We start from the raw sequence: 21,862 nt of genomic DNA, 5'->3' as shown, positions 1-21,862 counted from the left end.
TCAGTCATCAATCATGCCAAGAGTCACCAACAAAGCACACATGATTGCCACGCTTCTTCCATGACCCAAGTAAATCATATAATGTGCATAAGATATGTAAGTCCAGTTCCAGTAACAATACTACCACAAGATGATGTACAATGAAACAAAGAAATTTCATGTAAATTCTAAACAATTTGCTTAATTGATTCAAATTTGAAAGACTACACCCACAATTAAGACAAAACAAAAAAAAGAAAGAACCAATGAATTAACAAAATTAACTCCGCGCACAAAATTCACACAGTTTACAGGCATTTAAGACGTTAAGGTTATTAGTTCAACATTTATCGAGTATATGTCTGCTCAACGTTTCATATCTTATGGAACAAACAAGTACTAGAAATGAGGTCATGCAAGAAGCATAGAGCTAAATGCAGGATATAAGCATAACCACTTAATACCAAAATTAGTGTTTCACAATTTCTAGCAAAGTTCTAGACTTCAATCCTATTATATTTAATAGTATAGATTAGTGATAGTTACAAAATGGTGATAGTATACATTATACTCCCTATGTTTATACTAGTTATTAAACAAACCTTCAAAATTGAATAACTCAAATACATGATACGGTCTTAATAGCAAAATCTAACCGAAACTGATCGACTAGAGAAGCATGGATTTACATATTTGGTCCCATTTTTATCTTTTCTTCCATTAGACATACATACATACCTTCACCTGGTGTCCTTGATTCTGTACTGTCATGGCATGTTAACTTAATCTCCATCTGGATACAGTCATGGTAAGGACGGGCTGGGAGTGAGGCCGCTTCGTGTCCTAACTCTGTCTATGATCATCTGCCTTCCAGATAAATCTTCTTCATAACTCACAACCTGTCATTATATCATCCCATGTTTAAGAGGTGACCATTGCAGTACATTTATATAAAAACACTTTCAGAACTTTAACACTTACATCAACAACCTTAAATCTTGCAATTGAAAAAAAGCATCCACTTTGTGGTTTATAAATGTAAAGGAAAATTCTCTCCATGTAGTGATTTAATTGAAAAGCATGGAAGTTGAGTAACTAAATGAACAAAGTTTCCAGTCAGCAAGAGATATACCTGGGATTCCGTTTGTGTTTCACTGAAACCTCCATTAAGGCCGTTATTTTCCTGTCCACCATAGTTGGTAATGTCTGCCGTTTCACTAGACCTGCGAAAACAGCATACAAAACCCAGTCTGAGGAAGATGATCTAATGCCAATCTACAGAGAAAGCAAGATGTTACCTCCTTGTCCAGTGTTTAGACAACCCAAAAGTAGAATGAGGATCCTCTATCTGAACATCGTTGCCAAGCCTTAAACTATCAGATGCGAATATCTGATTTATAGCATAAAAATAAGGATTAGCCAAAAGTAGATATTACAAAGGTGGAAAACAGGCAGGTAGATGGATTGGGTTGGGTAATGGATCAAACACAAGTGAACTTTTATGATTGAATATATAACTTGTGAGTCTTAACACATTTAAGTTACTTCCATGTACTCCACCCATTCAAACACACGCGACTCGTTAGAGAAGGAACCTAACCCCTAGGCAAATAGAAAAAAATTTCCATCTCTGGCACATAAAAGTTTTCAAAGAAATAAACGATCAACGCATCAGGAAATACCTCAGATACATAGTTATCAGTGGCAGTTCTCTCCGGTGCCTTCTGGTCATGAATCTAAAATCAAGAAAGAATATTAACAGGCCATTTCACAATCAGCAAATGCAAAGAACCATTAAAAAATGATTTTTTTTACTTTGCTTGTCTGTTCTAACAAGTCCTCAATAGCAGCAGCAACATCAGGGACTGATTTAGAAACTTCCACACTATTTTCAGTAAAAGTACTCCCGTAAACAGGATCTATGCGACTTGATCCAGAAGATAGTAGATCTTTCCTGCAGCCATCTTCAGAAAGCCTTGGCTTTTTACTGCACGTGGCAGTATTCTTTAACTCCTCTCTTACTCGGATATCATTAATCTGGCCATCAATCATTTTAGGGTCCTGAGATTGACTTGTTAGTTGAGATGCACCAGTTTCTGAAATCATTCGAACTGCTTGAGTTGGATACTGGCTCATGGTGCACATCCCTGCCTCTCTGTCACTAACAGTAGCTTCTTTTGGTAAAAATCGACTAGAAGCAACAACTTTGTTCTGCCAATAAGAAAAACATGGATTTTTTTGTGAGCATATCCAGAAGATAAGCAGGTCAGGTAAAGGTTAAAAAGACTTTGGGTTAAATTGGGATATTTTGGTACAAGAGAATTACGAAGCAGGTGAGTTTGAACCGTCCACTGCACACACTATTTTGTCCACTTTCTTTACAGATAATTAATCTCAATGCATTATATTTGGTTTAAAGCTTTTAACATTTGAATAGAAACAATTCAGGAGGTTGTATGCACTAAGCTAGGCTTTGGGTGACTTTCAAGTTTCAACCCCTTTGACGAGTACCTGTTTTAAGTGAACTTTTTGAGATAAAATACAACCCAAATCTACTATTCATAAGAAAATGGATTGATATAACCACTAATAATGAGTGGTGAAGATAAATGACAAAAACTCAGGTCAGAATATTCATTTATGTACAGCAAGAAAAAAAAGGATTTGAGTGGCAAACCTGCTTAACACAATCCAAAATCCATTCAAATGTAACTGTTTGTATCCCCCATTGATAAGCAGCCTCATACTTTGGACCTTCAGTGAACTGACATATTAAATAGTTGACCTTTTTGGTCAACTTGTTAACTAATTTTGCTCCAAGAACATGGCATAAGTTTCTCAGTAGCTCTTTATGCTTCTCCTCATACTGAGATACGCAAAACTGAAGCCCTTCAAATCCAGGTAAAGGAACTTTGCATTGAAGTGGAGAAAAGAGAATGTGACTGTGAACATCAAGTAAGTGGCCATCCTTCACCAAAAACATTCACCTTCTATCAGACGCTCTCAACAAGTGATACATGCAAACTTGACTAATACGTACAAAGAGAGAAATAAATGTGATCATGCAGCAATAAAAGACAGGAAAATAAGCAAACAAATATTCACCCAGATTACCATGTCGGCATGTCCTTGTTAAAATAACTGTTTGGAAGACTTGAGAGAGAAATAATCAGTTTATACGGTTTTAGCATGTGACTTTTCTCAACTAAGAGCAACTATACTATAAAAACAGTTATTTGGAAAAGCAGTTGCAACAAACAAACTAATAATAACAATAGAAGAACGAATAGATACTAGTGTTGAGTTAATTACCCTAAGCGCGCATCTTATAAAGCATTAAATGCTAATTAACAATCTCTTATTTTTATCGTTTCCCATATTGACCTTGCTTTAATTACTCCATTATTCTCCGAAAAAATCCTTTTAATCTAAATAAAGATTAAATACTCAAACTATAGATAAGATAATTCAGATGAAGTACAATTATATATAAAAATTGGACGTTAATAGAAAACTTCTTAACTTGTGCACTTAGAAAATCCAAATTTTAATACTTTCAAAGGCATACATAATTGAATAATATTAATTGATATCTATATGAACTGCTAATTTGTCTACTTAATCCCTGCAGACATATAAAGCATATGGTTATGGCCTACAGATATTGCAAATTTATGAACTTTGATGCTTTCCATCCGGTGACTCAAAAATACGAGTACAATGATTATATTCTACACTTTCTTAAATATCTGTTTTTATGTAATGCATAATAATTATCATTTAATATATAATATAATTTGCAATACTATAACATCTTATCGGTAGAAATGGGATGATATTAAGCAACACTTACATTATTATTCTTAAAACATAAATTCTATGGGTTTATTCACCAAAGCAAAAGCATAGTGAAATGTGGACCGATGCATGCATGCTATTGGTGAAACCCTATTGACGTGGTTAAACAGAAAACATAAGACAAATATATTCGAACAATAACATTTTAAACTTGTTAAAAAATTGTCTAATATATATTTATGTAAACACAATGCTTTATTAGGGTACATGTTTATATAATACCAGAAGATTTATTGATTTAGATTTACTTACTTGTAGACATGACCTAATCCAGTGAGAGGATACATTTGTAACACCATTAAACTGGCTTTGACCACATAGAACACCATGGGATTCGACAATGTAATTAACACTTTTCTCCTCCTGAATTTCCACCACCTCACCGCCCCCTTCATGAATCCAATCCACAATTTCACCTCTCTGAACAAATAACCTAATAAGTTACAAGCATCAATATATTCAAAAAGAAAATAACATTTGTAGAAGGAAAACGATTCTAATTTTTTGTTAACATGAAGTAATAAAACAGAAGCAGCAAAGCTGTTATATATAAAAGGGCTAATTACTTTGAAAGTCCCTCAACTTGTCACTAAAACCTTTTCTGGGGCTCGAACAAAAAAAAGTTCTATTTGAATCAAGGAAAACTGCTAAAATAACTATTGTGGGGATTTGAGTAAGTAACCGATAAAAACTTATTTTGAAAGTTATTTTTATTTATTTTTATTTCAGTTTTTGATGACATGTTATTTCCATGTCATTTTCATTTAAAAACAATTACACAAATAGTAAACAAAAATCAAATAAAAAACATTAATTTGCCAAAATTTACATTCCCTATAATCCATTGAAAAATTTACTCAAAAAAAAGAAGAAGAAAATAGGAAAGTTGATTTGTGATTCAACGAATATTTTCAAGAGTTGCAAGACCTCATATACTACTCTTGTAGTCTTTTTGATGGATTCCACATGCTTGAACCGACCAAGAGCGCTTTTACTAATTGCAAATTCACATATCTAATCCTTACAAAAATCAGGTACAAGACAAGTTGACAAACAATGTCTATCTATCCACCAAACCCTCTTCTCCAAACTACCCAACAGCCGCCCCCTTCATCCCAAAAACAGATCAAAATACATACAAACAACTAGATCTGATAACATCCCTCTTGAAATCCAAACAGAATTCGATGATCGATAGCACCGACCCAGATCCTATTGTTGGTGGGTTTTGCTAGAAACAGAAAATAACCAAGAAAGACTGTGGCAGATATCGTTGCGGCGGCGCCGTGGTGACCTTCAGGTGGTGCGGCGGCGACGGCGCGATGTGAGGGTAGCAGCTGAAGTGGTGTCAGATGATTGCTTTTTATTGCTTACATGAGGGTGGAGGTTATTTTTGTAGCGTTTTCCAGTTTTTCCGGCAAGTTGGGTGGCGGCTCGTCTATGGATTTGGCCGGAATCTGAATGGAAAAATTGGGGGTAAAGATTGGAATAACATTAATTTATTAGTGATTTGGATCTTGATATGCAACTGGGTTACTGTAAGTGATCTGGATTTCAAGTTGGGATTTGGATTTTGAAATGGGATTTGGATTTCAAGATCAAGAGCAAGTTGGGATTTGGATTTTAAAATGGGATTTTGATTTGTTTTTTTTTACCAATCCTTTCAATTCCATTTTGAAAACAGTAGCAGTACATTATTTTGCATTTTGAGTAAACCAAAAAAATAATAAACAAAATCCACATGGCAAAGGACGTGACAAACAAGGTGTAAAAAGAAAGCTATGACCGGCTAATTAGAGTCCACATCAGCATATGCAGGTCACAACCCCATAATAGTTATTTTAGCCGTTTTCCTTGATTCAAATAGAACTTTTTTTTGTTCGAGCCCCAGAAAAGGTTTAGGTGATAAGTTTAGAGACTTTTCAAGCAATTAGCCCTATATAAAACAGCAAGGTCACACGAATAGCTTAAAGATAATAGAGTGCCAACAACCTACCAACTAACTTATTCAGTAGCTTACATAAACCACAAGTTACTGTATTTTATATCCAGATGCTTTCAACTGACTTTCTAGATCTTCCAAAACATTATACTGCAATATCATAGATATAACCTAAGTAGTCAAGGACATAAATTTCGGTGGTTCGGTCACGGACTGGTATACGAAATATCGTTTTTTTCGGTGGTATTTCGGTAATTCTAATATTATATATGTATTTATATATATATAACATAAATAAGAGTAAAAGATAAAACCTGGAAGTGCTGAAACAGAATTCACCGAAATTTCAGAAATTTCGGTGGTATTTCGGTCAAATTTCGGTCAAAACCACCGAAAATTTCGGAAACGATATATAAACCGAAATTCAATACTGAAATTATGTCCCACCACCGAAGGTGAAATTTCACCGAAATTGATAACATAGGATATAACTACACGCATATGTACTAAGCATACATTAGTTACCAAGGAAAATGTAATGAACATTCTAGAAGATCATCCTGCACACTTTCTAATACTTATATATGCCCAGCTACTATCCATCATGTTACAACTTACAAAGCATTAATATTCTAGCCCATATGCTCTATAACTATAAGTCTATAGCTGATGTATATGTTGCAAAGATACAAAGAGTGAAGAGGATAAGCTTACTTGAACATCAGGGAAGGAACTGGAAAAGCGAAAAGATCTCCCTTTAAAGACACTTGATTTAATATCCTGGCTTTTGTTGCCGACGCGATGTTGTACTTTCTGTTGACCCTCAGTCCAACTGCCAAAACAAAAAAACTTCTTATTATTAAATTCATAACCGAAAGCTTTAAAAAATAGCTTTTGTGTTCATGGTGACTTTTAGGTCCCTTCTCATCTCCAGACACATGAAACTGTAATATTTATACCTCTGAGACCGATAAGTTGGCAAAATTGGTTGAATGGTTGACAGGCTTGCTTGTTTCAGACTAGGCATTGCACTTACAGATCCCTTGCTAAAGGATACAGAATCTTCAAATAGTGAAATGCAATTAGTCAACAACAGACAATTGAGGGGAAAAAACAATGAAACATATCGTTTATAGAAATAATATAATGGTGTAAACAAGAAGATAGTATTACACCTTTAATCCTTTATACATGATTATTAAGTATGTTGACAAATTTAAGTAACATGACGAGCCGATAGATATTATTAGATACCATACCTTTTGGGAGGAGCAAATCAAAAGCAACATGTCTCCGAACTACGGGAACTTCTTTCTTTTCACGTTCACAATCCTCAAGCCATACTGTTTTCACCACACTGATGACACCCATAGCGGAGAGACTTCTCACTTCTTTCTTCTCACTGCATAAGTCACAGTAAGTTAATAGATTTACCCTTTTATTCTCATTCGACATTGAAATTCAGCAATAGATGAATTTAAAAATTCTAAGATTATCCTTCTTTCTTAAGGATATCAAGAAGAGTTATTTTGTTAACTTGTATGTAATCATGTGCTGCAGGCTCCTCCCATTACTTGGGAGCATATGATTACGTATCAGATTGCACTCTAAAACAAGGGCTCTCTCACCCTTGCTTCCAAGTCCAATTGCTGTTGCCTGCCTATCCTATTGCTTATTTGCTTCCCAATAAATTGTTCCCGGAACTATAATGCTAGAGTCTAACTCAATGTACCCTGTTACTCAGTAACTCGATATTCGTGTCTCACCCAAAATTATCCCCTAAATGTAATGATAATAATGCAAGGAATATGTGAGACAGCGGAAATAACTTGATAGTATATATGGTTTGTACCATTACTACAATAGTACAATGCACGATCAGAATTAGCAATCATAATTTTAAGCTCTGAACATAATCACATGCTGACAGCCTTCATCCAAAAGAATCTACGTACGGAAAGGAATGCGAAAGAACAATACCTTGTTCTCTCACAACATCAACCTTCGTTTATGTGATTATTTCCATTAGTAATATAAACAACCTACTAACTTATTGTATTTAAGGAATAAGCGATGTAGCATCAATATGGATGTGTAATATAAACAACCTACTAACTTATTGTATTTAAGGCTTAAACGATGTAGCATCAATATGGATGTCAATAGTGCACCTGGATTTCGTACATTAATATATAAACAATTTATTAAAACTATAAGTTATGTAATTATCATAAATAATACTTACGTTTCCGAGGGAGTCCCAACAACAATGTGTGTTAATTGTTCATTGAGAGACATATAACGTGATCCAGCCCCTCTGCGAACCATGTTGACCAGTCTACGCATTTCAGAGGCATCAAAACCAACAAGATGAATTTTGCAATTTAACAAATATAAATCATTGTCATCGGATTGAGAGTCCTTGGCAATACAACTCTCCGGGTTCACAGTACTTTTTGACTGAATGCAAGGTGGTGCATACTCCTCGTTGACATGACTAGGAACATCTGGGATAGTAGAAGCCATGTTCTGTGAAAGAGTTGCTTCCATTTCAGCATCTGAAAACCTATCACAGGGAATCTCTTGATGGGTCATAGAACACGGACCAGAGTGTGAGTTGGTGATAGCATTATTCTTGATTGGCTGCACCTTTATAGAACTTTTCTGTCTATTCGTAGATGTGGCAGGGGTTCTTTGGACAGGATATGACTCTTCATTTAGGCATGCTATTTTTTAGGGACAGGGAAATAAATAAAAGTAATAAGTATGTGACCACTACTCATATAAGCTTCATTAAATCATGATATCAAACTGTAAGAATGTAAATACAATTCAAGTGGCCATTAAGTAAAGTATTACCTCTTCTAGCGACAGACTGATGGAACCATGCTCTACTGACAATATGAATGTGGCCCCATCTGTTGGCAGCCTTATATTTGTCACTTTCAGTAGCGTGTTTGTAGTTAAGGATACTCTAGTTTTGAGACAATCTAAATGAAGGTAATGCAACATAAACACAGAAAATGGCATCTAAAAAGATGATGAACCTACAGCTGATAAGCCAACTATAATGGAAAAGGCATAGAGTGATCAGAAATGCATAAAATTTCATCAAGTAATCGCTAGTGGACAATTATTTATTTATTATGGGTAAAACTAAAACACTAATGTGGACCTCTATTTTAGGAACAAGGGAGTAACATAAATATAAATTTGCCATAAAACACACATACAATGACACTAATCGTAATAAGATAAATATGGCATATTCAACATATGAGGGAAGTCACAGCTACAGTATATATAACCAGAGATAAGCCTAAGAGCCTTTAAAAAGCATTAATGACAAAATGATGTTTATCATTAAAACTACTTGCGTGTTAAAATGAAGGATATATCACAAACTAAATGAGTGATCTTTTTTGTCAGTTCAGCAGAGTATTTGCCTCCATTATGGAGAACAAGCTTTTCCATCTCCTTTCGTTCATCTATGAATAATTAATTAAACATGTAAGTCAAACATGAGAGGAAAAGCATACGTTATTACGTATGTCCCAATGCTCAAGTATATTTCAGGCTAGTCAACCTAACGGAATTTGGGAGACACTAATAGTCAACCCAGAAAATGGAAGAACTCTGTATGACTCATGAGGAACAACACGATGCTCTTTCCAACACTGGTGCAGCCAACTCTCTGAGACAATTGGTTTCTTCAAAGTGTTCAATGCCCACTGAAAAACATGTACAAAAGAAACATAGATGACTCAACATGGTTGATAATTTTTGGCATTAAAATGGCAAAAAAATTGCACTAACAAAAACGCATACACACGTGTGTACTTCTGTGCTCAGAGAAAGAGATATGTGCATGTCAATGTATGCATGTGTATTGGTAAGTATAATTACAAAGGCATACATGATGCACATTGAATATAATTACAAAGTACAGACTTGAAAAGCTTAAAAGGCCAAAAAGGAAAAACTATAGGTATTTATTTATGTGCAAAATAGAACACATACCTTGTACTTCGCAGCTAGTACATTCTTCACAATCACAAAGCTAACATCCGATGATACTTTCGTTTGGTACACACCCCCCATAGCAGTCACTAACTTCTCAATCTCAATCTATGAAAAATTTAAAAGAAATTATTATACACTTACATGGGCAAGACATCAAATTCCAATAATAAATGGAACATGACCTCAAAGACTGTAGCATTCGACCTTTTTGAATTAAAAGATCATATAAAATAAAAAAGATCTAGACAAAAACAGAAAAGACACCTAATCTTAACACTTAACACTTGTATATCTATTCAATTTAAAAATCTGGTCTATATACAATGGCTATATATATCTGTCAAGCTAATTAAAACCTAGGCATCAGATAATATTTCAGGTTTCATTTGTGCCCAAAGGTATTTCTACAAGCGAAGAATTTCGAAGAAACCTGGCCCCAATCAGGCTGAGCAGGAATCACAAAACAACAATGCAGGCCTCCAAAATGGACCACCAACTAAACAAACTGAAAGCTTGTGGTAGGGTAACAAGAACAAAATGATAGAAGTCAACCGAGAGGGCTTTGTCCAAATCCAGGAAATTACGGTTAAATGATAACCAAGAACAATTTGTGGCTTGATGGTTTCAAGTTTACTTATGAGTAATGACATTTAAGTTCATGAGTCCAAGGGTGCATGTGAGGAAGGAAAACAATAGAAAAGTAGAACTTACCCAGGTGAAAAACAAAAAATATCTATCATGAACTTCAATACTACCTCATTTGTGTTAAATTCATGGCCTCGCGTAGCTTCACATACTGATATCATTTAATTATCAAACTAAAGTAAATAATTATCAGCATACTAATTTCAAAAGTCAAACTTGTAACATCCAACAACTACACATGCAACTTTCATTTTTTAAGTTACAGAATAAGGTGCAAAGGTTTAGTCAGACTATTATTCCTCAAGCTTGGCCTCAAATTTTCAAATAGGGTGTACTATGGATGTGAAGCATTTGAGTTTATCATAAAGCTATTGATGTGTCCATCATGTAAAAGTTATTCTTTGTTTATATTTTTTAAGTTATTTAGATATGTTTTGCATATATAGTTAGGCTATTTGAAAATTGATATTGAGCTATTTACCAATTAGTATATCAGGTTTCCAAGTCATTCCAGTATCGCCAAAATCAAAATGGACTAGTTGTCTCTAACTTTAGAATAGAGGGAGTACTGATATGCTATGATCAAAAATATATCTAGTTAATTAGTCGCATCATATAATATTACGTTAGCTAAATTAGATATTACTTCAATGACAAATGGTGGAGAATTAAGGTAGTAGAAAAAATCAGTTAACTGTGTATATACCATTATAATATGTCTCAAGCTATTTGCAAGCTATAGATACCAATATCGCTCATGCTCAAGAGAGAAGTAAGGAGAATTAATAGGACCCTAAAAATATCAGAAAGCACAACACATGATATACATATATGTGTATGTGTGTGTCCCCTTTCCACAAATAAAAGAACAGAGTTAACAGATATTACTAGAAGAGCCACAAAAAATCCTATATAATTCCCACGCAGTAATTCTAAAAGGAAGTAGGGACTGGGAGAATATAACCTTTGTCTCCAGTTCAAAGCCAGAAGCCAGTATTTTGACTCCATCCATCGCAAGACAACAAGTGAATCCTTGTTTTGGCAGCTCTCTGTGCTCTTTTGCACAGAAAAACACACATTGAGGACCTGCCAAAGGTAGAAGTAGCATATTGTAACACATCATCATATCTTACAAACTAACACAAGTTCTTCCGACATGTCAAATGCACCTCTGAGTTAATACACGTTGCTATGATGCCGTAAAATTTAATCCATTAGCATTTTCCAAAAAAAAAAAAACCTATATTCACATATCACTAAAATAACCTAGATGAAAATATTCTAATTACTCCACTCACACCCTACAAAAAATGTTGCAGCTCAAAAAGTCATATACTGTCATTTTGTCACGTTTTACTTTACTACTTATGTTCAAGTTTATCTCGGCCTGCACCTACTTCTCATGTGTTTCTTTTAGCATACTTCACTAGAGGATATACTTCAGGGGAATCGAACCACTTCAAGTAACAACGCTAGCTATATAGTAATACAATATAATAATATCATATATAAGCGGATGTAGGAGTATCATCTACCTAATAGGTACTCTCATGATTCCTAATCAAAGAAAATATTCTAAAATTTCAAAATAACTAAACCATTCCGTATGCTTCAAGTACGCAAAACTAAATGAACAAACAAAGACCAAGAAACCTGAGAGAGTAAGGTGACAACCATACCAAGCAAATTACAACCTTTCTGATGCAAATCGTCGAACTTTTCCTGCCAAAGAAAACAAATTACTTTTATAACCACTAGCTCACTGTTTCAATATATTAGAAAAAAACATTTTTATATAAATATGTCATTTGCCCTAAAAAAGGATATATATATATATATATATATATATATATATATATATAGCGGCATACATGATCACGAGAGGAGATAATGTGATAATCGTTAGGACCGTTACGAGAGGGATCACAACATAAGTAGACAGAAGCAGAGTTATGTTTAAGGATGTCGTGAAGAGAATCGAAAATCTCGGGGGGAACTAACTTCCTAGACATGAATACATTCGCTCCATTGAACGTCGTCGTCTTCGTAGTAGTATTCCTCATATCTAATTAACTAACTAATAATTCAATCAGATCGAGTAATTCAGAAGGTGGAGGTGGTGGTGGTTTCTCTGAAGGCGGCCGCCGCCTTCATCTGACGGAGGATTGGTGGTCGGAAAAGATGGTGGTGGTTACTACTGGTGAACAAGATGGAAATGCTATTCAGCAAGTAACACCTGGGTTTTGGGTTTTTTAAATTTGTAGGTTTTATCTTTGGGGTTAAGTATTTTCTGAAAATGGTTTATGTTGTGTATATTGTTTAAATAATACCTTACCTTGTGTTACATTTTTTTTTCAAAAATGTTTAATATATTTTTTTTTATAATAGCCATATGTTCGGACGATACAACGTTATAATAACGACAGTGATGATAAGTATGACAGGCGGCGACAATAGTGATAATTTCTTAATGATAATTTCTTAAGTTTGATAATTACTGTTGGATCATAATAGAATAAACATTATAAAGACATCTTCTTCATTAAACATCAAATCACATATAATGAATCAAAATCATTTTAATTAATTAGATATATCAAATTTATGTAAGTACAGTTGATAGATTAGATATACCAAAATAAAATTTGATTTAAGGTGTCATTAATTATCATTATTTGGGTCCATGTAAATAAGATCTGACTAAACAAATAAGAAGAAAGAGAGAAAAGAACATACTAGTTTTCGATTTAAGGTGGAGGAGAGTGGTGGCGGACGTGGGTGGTGATGGTGGCAGGCGTCAGTGGTGATCGACGGACAAGGCCGTAGCGAGTTGGTGTGGAAGAAAGAAAGACTGTTGGCTTGCGATTTGCGTTTTAGGGTTTTGAACAAAACCGGGTTTGAATTAATATGCGAACGGGTCAGTCAATCGCAAAGATATATTGCGATCCGCAAGGGTTCCTTGTGATCCGCATCTCCTCCGTGCGGTCTTACGATTTTGTGAGTATTTTTTGGTAAATTCAAAAAAAGTTGGGTATTTTTATATATTGAAGATGGTTTTTAGTTATTTAAGCTATTTTCTTTAATATATAATAGGTCATATATAAAATATTATTAAAATCATTAAACACCTTTTTGATATTTGTGAACTTGCAACCGTTGTACGTGTCCTCGTATCCCATCCTTGCAGCCTTGTTCCATCTTTTTAGTTAATAGGTAAATTTTTCATTCCTAACTATTTATAATTTATTATTTAACTATTTATTGATTTAATTTAACCTATAGCTTAAGGGATATACTATTTAAACACCCCACATTCTATTTAGACTAACCCTAGATGGAGCGTTTACTTCAATACGCTGCGTATAGCACACTTCAATGCATTTAATGGTCTAATGGAATTACTCGTGCTTTTTGGCTGCTTTTGAAAAAGTATAGAAATAATTAAAAATAAAGTGTCATCGTTGAGATTCGAACACAAGATGTGCGGTTTCTCAATTTACCCTTATGCCAATTAGGCTATAAAATGCTTTCCCGATTAATATATCCGTATTACAGGTGCTAAGTATCACAAATAAAACATTTTACGATATGATCTAGCTGCCTTCTCACTTATAGTGAAAGTTGTTTCTATAATTACAAACTATATATATTTAATAAACAAAATCTTGTACACATTTTTAAGAAATGATATGAATAAAAATATACAAATTGTAAATATTTTATAAAAATTTGGGTCCTTTTACGACTGAGACGATTTTGACTAAATAGCAAGTCAACTTTGGATAGCTCGATAACCGCGTCGTCTTGTTAATAGACATTGTCACACTGATGATATAACGTCCGTATTTTTAGTATGAGCATCTAAAATTTGATAATAATAGATTTTTAATATGAGCATATAAAATTTGGTATGGATTATGAAGAGACTTTTCAATATTTTGGTATTTACTAGTCTTAATATGCGTACGATGTACGGTAATTATATAGATTATATTATAAAGAAATTTTAATATGCCTCATACATGATTTGTGAATATTAAATAATTTTTGGTTAAAGTGACAGATGATCAAAACTAAGTTATAATAAACAGTAATGTTAAATATAATATATGTTTAGTTAAAATTTTGAATTACCTTAAATTTTTTTATCATTTACCCGACATCAAAGTTTTTATTTTCATTTTCTGACACTAAACTTTTAGTTTCGCATGTTTTTATCAAACAATTTTTACATAGTTACATTTTACTTTTAAACATTTGGTTTATGATTATTTTCATTAGTATTTTGTATGTATAACGTTTTTAATATATAATAACTTTTTATCATTGTGACCTATTACATTCATTTAACCTTTAAAATATTAATATAGGTAATATTCTATGTTTTTACTTATCTTATTATTCCTTTAAATTTTTTTTATGTTAATGTTAATGTTTAGTTGTTTTTTCTTAGAAAGGTTATATCTTTTAACTTTTACCTCACATCAAAGTTTTCATTTTCACATTCTTAACAATAAATTTTGCGGATCTCATGTTATCATTAAACAATTTTCACACAGTTACAGTTTAATTTTAAAAATTTGATTTTTGACTATTTTCACTCATCTTTTTATATATATACATAACGTTTTTAATATATAATAACTTTCATTATCGTTATGTCAAACATTTAAAGCATTAATATATTATTACTTATGCTTTTATACATCTTATTATTCTTTTCATATGTTTCTTATTGTTATTGTTATATATTAGTTGTCTTTTTTAAAGTTTGGGTTCAAATATTTGACATAAATTTGAGTCTAAAACTTTATTGTGTAAAAAACATATTCCGTGACAACACGCGGGTACACTAACTAGTACTAATACTATACTAATTTTATATATAACGTGTGTTGGTCGACGACAAGGGGAACGCAACATATACTTATCCTAAAGTGATTTATTTGTGATACTTTATATATTTAATCTGGAAAGTATGCAAGCAATAAATGAGTCTTAGCCCAGTTGGTATGAAGGGTGCATTGTGAGATAGTGCGCTCTGAGTTTGAATCTCGGTGTTGGCACTTTTTTTTTTATAGTCTATATGGATATGGATGTTTTCAAAACCATTTAAACAAGCATACTTATATTGGAAGACACGTGGCGATCCATAAGGGACTAGGTTAGATTTTCATTGTTCATTTAGAATTTTGCAGTGTGTAAATAGAACCTCCCTAGCTTAATTAGATTTTATTGATTCATATCTGCAGAGCTTATTGTTATTGTTATACATTTTATTTATATTTTAATAAATATTATAAATATTAATTTCTAATTTTCCCAAGATAAGATGTGAAATTCGAATTCTGATAGATTTTCTCTAGGTCTAAGACCTTACCAATAAGCCAGCAGCCCATTGACAGATTAAAGCTAACTTACTTTCTATTCAAGTTTACAAATCAAACTAGAAACTAAGATGTGTTCTTTAATTTGTTGTTGTATTCAGTTTAATCTTTTTAGGTTTTTTAAGTGGAATGTTGTAATTTGAGATTACTACTTATCTATAGAACTAAAAAATGAATAATAAATTAAGATGCATCGTATTTTAGATTTTATTTTTTTGCGTTGCTCGGTTATCACTACATCATAAAATATTGATATATATTTCTACGATAAGTTCTTAAGTATTGGATAAAATATTCAAATTTGATAAACTTAATATATATATATATATATATATATATATATGAGATGGGTACCCACGCAATGCAGCGGCGGTGGCGACAACGGGTGGTGCTAGTGGCAGTGGTAATAACGATGTGATTATTAATCTAAAAGTAATTTACGTAAATGGTAGGGTAGTTATTTTATGGTTAAGAGATGTATCTTTTGTAAATAACTTTATTAAGAATATTATAGAGATATTAGGTGGAAATATTTAAATTAATTAATAAATAAGATAGATAGCTTGGAAAAATATGGGTGTAAAATATTTTAGGGATATATTGGATAGATTTAGTGTGTGAGTTAGAAATATGTTAAAAATTAAGGGTATTTTGAGTATTTTAAAGGTAGAGAGTTGAAAATAGAAAATGTAGTTTGTTTATTAATATAGTATATAGATATAGATATACCGGATGTTTAGTTACATAGATAATAGAGACATGGATAAATAAATCGATATATTCAACAATCAATCTCTTACTTTCTAGCCGTAAACTAGTTTGGTCAACAACTAATTTAACTCCTAAATTCCAGCCATGGAGTTAGTTCGATGATACTGATTTTAGGTTCAATATAATCCTTTCATTTTGTAAATTTGGAAATTAATTTGTTTCTAAATTTATACCACCAACAACTGCTTTTGAAGTCATTGAACACTCATGTAAGCTCAACATAATACACTATAGCATACATTATTTCCTGTCAGCAGATGCAAGAAACATATTATAGCTATGGTTAGATATACACACGTAACACATTGATTTGTTATATTCTAGGTAGAACTGATTATCCCAAGTTATTATTCCCTCATGTACGTTGTTTATTCTTTCTCCGGTCATTATTATGTTCGTTGAGCTATTTAATTTGTACATAAACATGTTGCCATATAAGTTACTTGTCGTGTGTTTCAGTACGAATCCAATGCGGGGTACTGAAAAAGCTATATATAGAGCTTACAAGAGCGAGCAATGTTGGTGAAATTAATTAGAGTGTGAATGAAGTGCAGGTTAGCCACATAAATTTCCCTTAAATTGGCCACAGATTAACTTAGGTTTTATCTTATTATACACACTGCTTGCATATGTTATATAAAAGATTCTCGATTTTGACGATGAAATCTGAATTCAAAGGATTAAAGGAAGCCAAGAAAGATCAAATCTTTGTCAAAACTAAAACTGGATAAACCGTCTCTCTGTTGAAGATAATGGAAATGACGAATACATGTGTAGATGTCATTTATTTCATTTTAATTTCTTTAATTACTTTTTCGGTTTACTTATTCTACTATCTACGTTTTGAATTTTAGTTTTATATAGGTGGTCATTTACTTCGAATTACTTCGTATTAAGTTGACTTCTTGTCATCTTTTACGGATTTAATCAACTTTTTTCTTAATTCATTATGTTATATTATTGCATGTTAATATCGAAACATGATGCATGTGATATTGTTTTTATAGCAAATATGTACGATCGTTTATTATACTAGTTTGATGTATGATATATTGGATAGAATGTTTAACGTACATTTTATATGTTTTTGTTCATCCACTACACATCAGCTCATCACATAATCATTAAATGTAAAAAGTTTGTATAATGAGAATTTAAACCGTATACATCACACATAATCATAATCTCACTTTATTTATCATTCTAAATTTCATATTTACACTAATTTTGTTTATAATGAGCGTAGGAATTTAGAAGACGAAAATGTGGTGTTTACAAAACAGGACATTCAAAAAACAAGTAACACTTTAAAGAGGATAGAGATGAACTTAAATAGTACAAGTTATTTAATACGTTTGTATGCTTGATGATAGCTTGATGAATATTAGCAAGAATCGGTTAATTGCTGCCGAAAGAATCACGAGGGTGGCTGATAAATGGGAACAGTTCACCAATTTGTATGCTGGTTTAAATCACTAAATACTACAATGATCATCCCGATTCTTTATAGAACTACAATTATGTTTAAATTCTAAATTTTGTTTGACTTTCTGGATTCGTTTTTCACTTTTTTTCCTTTGACTATTATAATTAGTTTCATGTTTATTTTCTTTTTTTTTTCTTCTCAAATTTAAGTTGTCCAATGTGACGTATAGATTTACTTTTATAACCATGACCCGAGAATTCTAAACGTGTATGGGAGTTTGATGACAGTGGGAGTAGCTCAATAAGTTACCGTTAATGGAGAGTGTTCCTGTAAGACTCCTTGAATATGATGGTTCGAGTTTATTGGATTCAGTTGGGATGGAGGATGTAAAGTCGGGGTCTATTGAGACCGTGTTAGAGTCACCTGAGGCTCCAAGAACCCTCTGTGTACTAACGAGTAGGGATCCATTGCAACTAGGTGTATATGGTTTGAAGTTTTGTTTGTTCACTAAGCTAGTCATGTACTTCTGTTCCATGTTTTGGGATTACTGATTGTTGAAGACTTGGATTAATTGTTGTGAAACGACTAAACTCAACTCGACCATTTTTTTTTACAAGTTGACTTTGTTTGACCAATGTATACTTAGAAAAATTTTAGGCAAAATAATGCGAAAAACTCAAAATGTTCAAATTCGAAATCTAACAAATTAGAACACCTTAATATGTTAAAATAGACATATTATATATCTATATTGCTACCGGTTAGAATTAAACTTTCAATAGTGATCGTAAGATGTTAATCTTATCAAATCTTAGCCATGTAAATTACTCCATTTAAGGCGGGTTGTTTGTTATCATTTTATTAACCATGTAACATTATCTATAAGATAAGGTTAGCTTTTAAAGGAACCTGTTTAAATACCTCCATTTAAAATGGAGATATTGTTACACTGATAATAGGAAGGTGATAACTTATTTATGGGTAGAATGGGTCTAAGTGTCTAAGCCACTTTCCACATCAATACCGTAAATTACTCTTTCAATCCTCTGAATTACTCTTCCAGTTACATGCATATATCTGTAACTGGTGTATTATATATACGTATCAATGCCTTGAATATGAACGTAGCAACATACACGTATATTCAGATATACAATACAAACACATATTTCTGCCCTCTATCTTGTGTATTCTTCTTTATACGAGTATATATATATATCATTGATTGAAAATGTTGATTCTTGTATTATTGATCCAAAGATCAACGTATATAACCCTTGAAGTATTTTACAAATAAAGAATATGTGATAAAGCAAATAAAGCAATCAAACCCTCCGAGCTGTCGGAATGTTGAAATTGTGCTTTAAATCTGATCAAAATGTCGCAATCTTGCTTTGAATCTGGTCTGAAGGTAGCAGTCGTGAATGATCGAAAATCTCATTTTCGTCGTGTATGTGATCTGAAACCGCCGCCTTGTATAAGGTTTATGAAAGTAGATTTAGAAGTCATGAGATAGAGTATTGAGATAGAATCATACAACTTACAGTTTTAGATCGAGTGATGAAAATTAACAAAGATGGTGCAGTGGTATTCTTAAAACAAGTATTATACTAATTTGTCGTAGGGTTAGGATAGTTGGGCTTTGCAACAAATGGTGATGTGTATTGAATTAACCCATTCTTTTTTACTTCCACTTTTAATTAATTTTATTAGTTTTTATTTGTTACTGCAATATATAGATTAAAAATATGTTAGATAGCAAAACATCTAAATAATACATATATTATTTTATTATTTTATATTAATATAAACTTTATTTATAGTTTTATTCTCATAAATTTCTTATGTTCTAATTTCAACACTTACAAGTTATGTGAGGTACACTATGCGATTTAAGCGATAAATGTACTTATATTTGGTGTGACACGAACAACACACGAGGACTGTTTTAATAGTAACTTAAAATTATTATTTTTTTATAATAAAAGAGTTATTCTATATTTTAAATATTAAGTAATTAATTTATTAATTTCACTGATATTAGTGACTTAGCACCTATTTAAAGTTTTTTTTAAGGTGAGTTTTGTTCGAAACTTCGTTTCATGATTCGACAAGCATACGTTGTCTTAACTGGGATCGCCCTAAAAAACTCTCTCGAAGTAGAAATACCTATTTCAAATACCCAATGGGTAGGATGACACGACAATTAATAGGGGTAAACCCTACCCTCATATTTGAATCTGGGTATATCCAAGTCAAGCCCTTATAAAGGAAATTACTATATCTATCCCAAAACTTGAACCCAACACCTTATAAATGGGAGATATCATTTCAACCAATGAACTAATGTTCAAGAACTTGTAAAAAACTTAGATACTCTTCATTCACTTTATATTTGTATTATATACATATATATTTCCACCGTTTAACGATATTTTTATTCAATCTTGATCAATGTAATTGTCATTTAACCTCACCGTATAAATTGCTCCATTTCAAACAGAATGGTAGCTAACTTGATAACATAAACATTGGATTAACACTAAATTAAAAATAAGTAACTCCCTTTTAACAGAGTAAAAGTTTTAATAAATAGAAAAAAAGTCAACCTTCCTCTTTTATCTATCAAAACCATCTCCTGTATCCATCAGTCTTTAAGTTTAAACTAGAAATCAAAATCAATCGAAAAAATATTTTTGAGTAGAATAAGAAAATATATAGATATGATATTGATTATGCAAAGTTCAAACCACTACCAATGACATCATCACAACACCACCACACCACCACCATTATCAATGAATATGTAAGTTATTAAAAAAATTATTTGTGTTTTTACCTTCTATTTGAGTTTTTATTTAGTTGTGTTCAATTCATATGTAAATTATATACAAAAAAGTTATTAAGTTTAACCCGAGCTACGCATGGGTATTGTTCTAGTCTTATAAGTTTCAGACTTTGAAAACGTCGGTTGACACTCGAAAAAATTCTTGCTCGAGGTCAGAGAAACTGCGGCCGCAAGCACGGTCGACCGTGCTCCCAGAAACTGGACACCAAAACAAAAAATACTACAGACGCTGAGCATGGTAAGCCGTGCTTGCATCTGTACTCTTACTGCACACTTTTAATCACCATTTCACAATCATTTGACCTGAAACACATGAACCAAAACACCAAAATGGTTGAAAACACATAACTGAACATATGGTGACTTTTACTTCATCAAACACTTTGATTTTATATTCAAACGATCAAACGGGTCATTTTACCCAAGTTGACAACGACTAGGGTTTACATTGCATCAAGACACCAAAGACCATGACTCTAAATCAACTTTTTGCAGAAATGTACATAACGAAACTTTACTAAAAACACTTTATATGTACCAAGAGCCAATACTTTAAAGGGGTCTCTACATGTCCTATCAACATTACCAATTTTCCCGCATTTAGCTAAAACATTCAAATCCATAAATTAGCTTCGAACTTCAAATACTTGTCTTTGTTTCTACATTCGGGATAACCTATAAAAAGGGTAAACTAAAGAGTAAGCAAAGCTTAGTGAATAATCTTGTATACGTTTATACATACAAAGGAGGGCAATGCACAAAGGTTTATTGCATATAGCCTATGGCACCGTCGTACCATACCTATATACTCACCTTTGTACTAACGCATTACATGGATCCATATAAGCAAATGATTACAATATCAATAAACAATATCAATGCTCTACATGAGCTATATCTCAAATGTCCCACATGGACTATGACCACTACTTAGGCCCGTAATCAAAGACGGCCACTACTTAGGCTCAACGCCAAATCAATTA

At 32.5% G+C, this 21,862-nt stretch overlaps 1 protein-coding gene across 1 annotated transcript; it reads right to left on the bottom strand.

Moving 5' to 3' along the window:
- Positions 1–462: 462 nt before the first annotated feature.
- On the bottom strand, positions 463–12,698 carry LOC122584844 (DNA topoisomerase 2-binding protein 1). The gene is made up of 18 exons (XM_043756909.1): positions 12,319–12,698; positions 12,127–12,169; positions 11,412–11,533; positions 9,800–9,907; positions 9,366–9,510; positions 9,176–9,267; positions 8,639–8,732; positions 8,025–8,505; positions 7,039–7,181; positions 6,739–6,841; positions 6,494–6,611; positions 4,090–4,257; positions 2,657–2,947; positions 1,795–2,190; positions 1,662–1,715; positions 1,278–1,369; positions 1,112–1,202; positions 463–878 (listed from the first exon to the last, which is right to left on the bottom strand). Exons 1-18 carry the CDS (start codon positions 12,508–12,510, stop codon positions 783–785), a joined length of 2,829 nt encoding a protein of 942 aa, XP_043612844.1. The 5' UTR covers positions 12,511–12,698; the 3' UTR covers positions 463–782.
- Between the last annotated feature and the right edge of the window lie 9,164 nt (positions 12,699–21,862).

Source organism: Erigeron canadensis, chromosome 1 (assembly GCF_010389155.1).
Source record: "Erigeron canadensis isolate Cc75 chromosome 1, C_canadensis_v1, whole genome shotgun sequence".
Lineage (NCBI taxonomy): Eukaryota > Viridiplantae > Streptophyta > Magnoliopsida > Asterales > Asteraceae > Erigeron > Erigeron canadensis.
The sequence above is the reverse complement of the archived record's forward strand: the minus strand, read 5'-3'. Positions and strand labels throughout refer to the sequence as shown.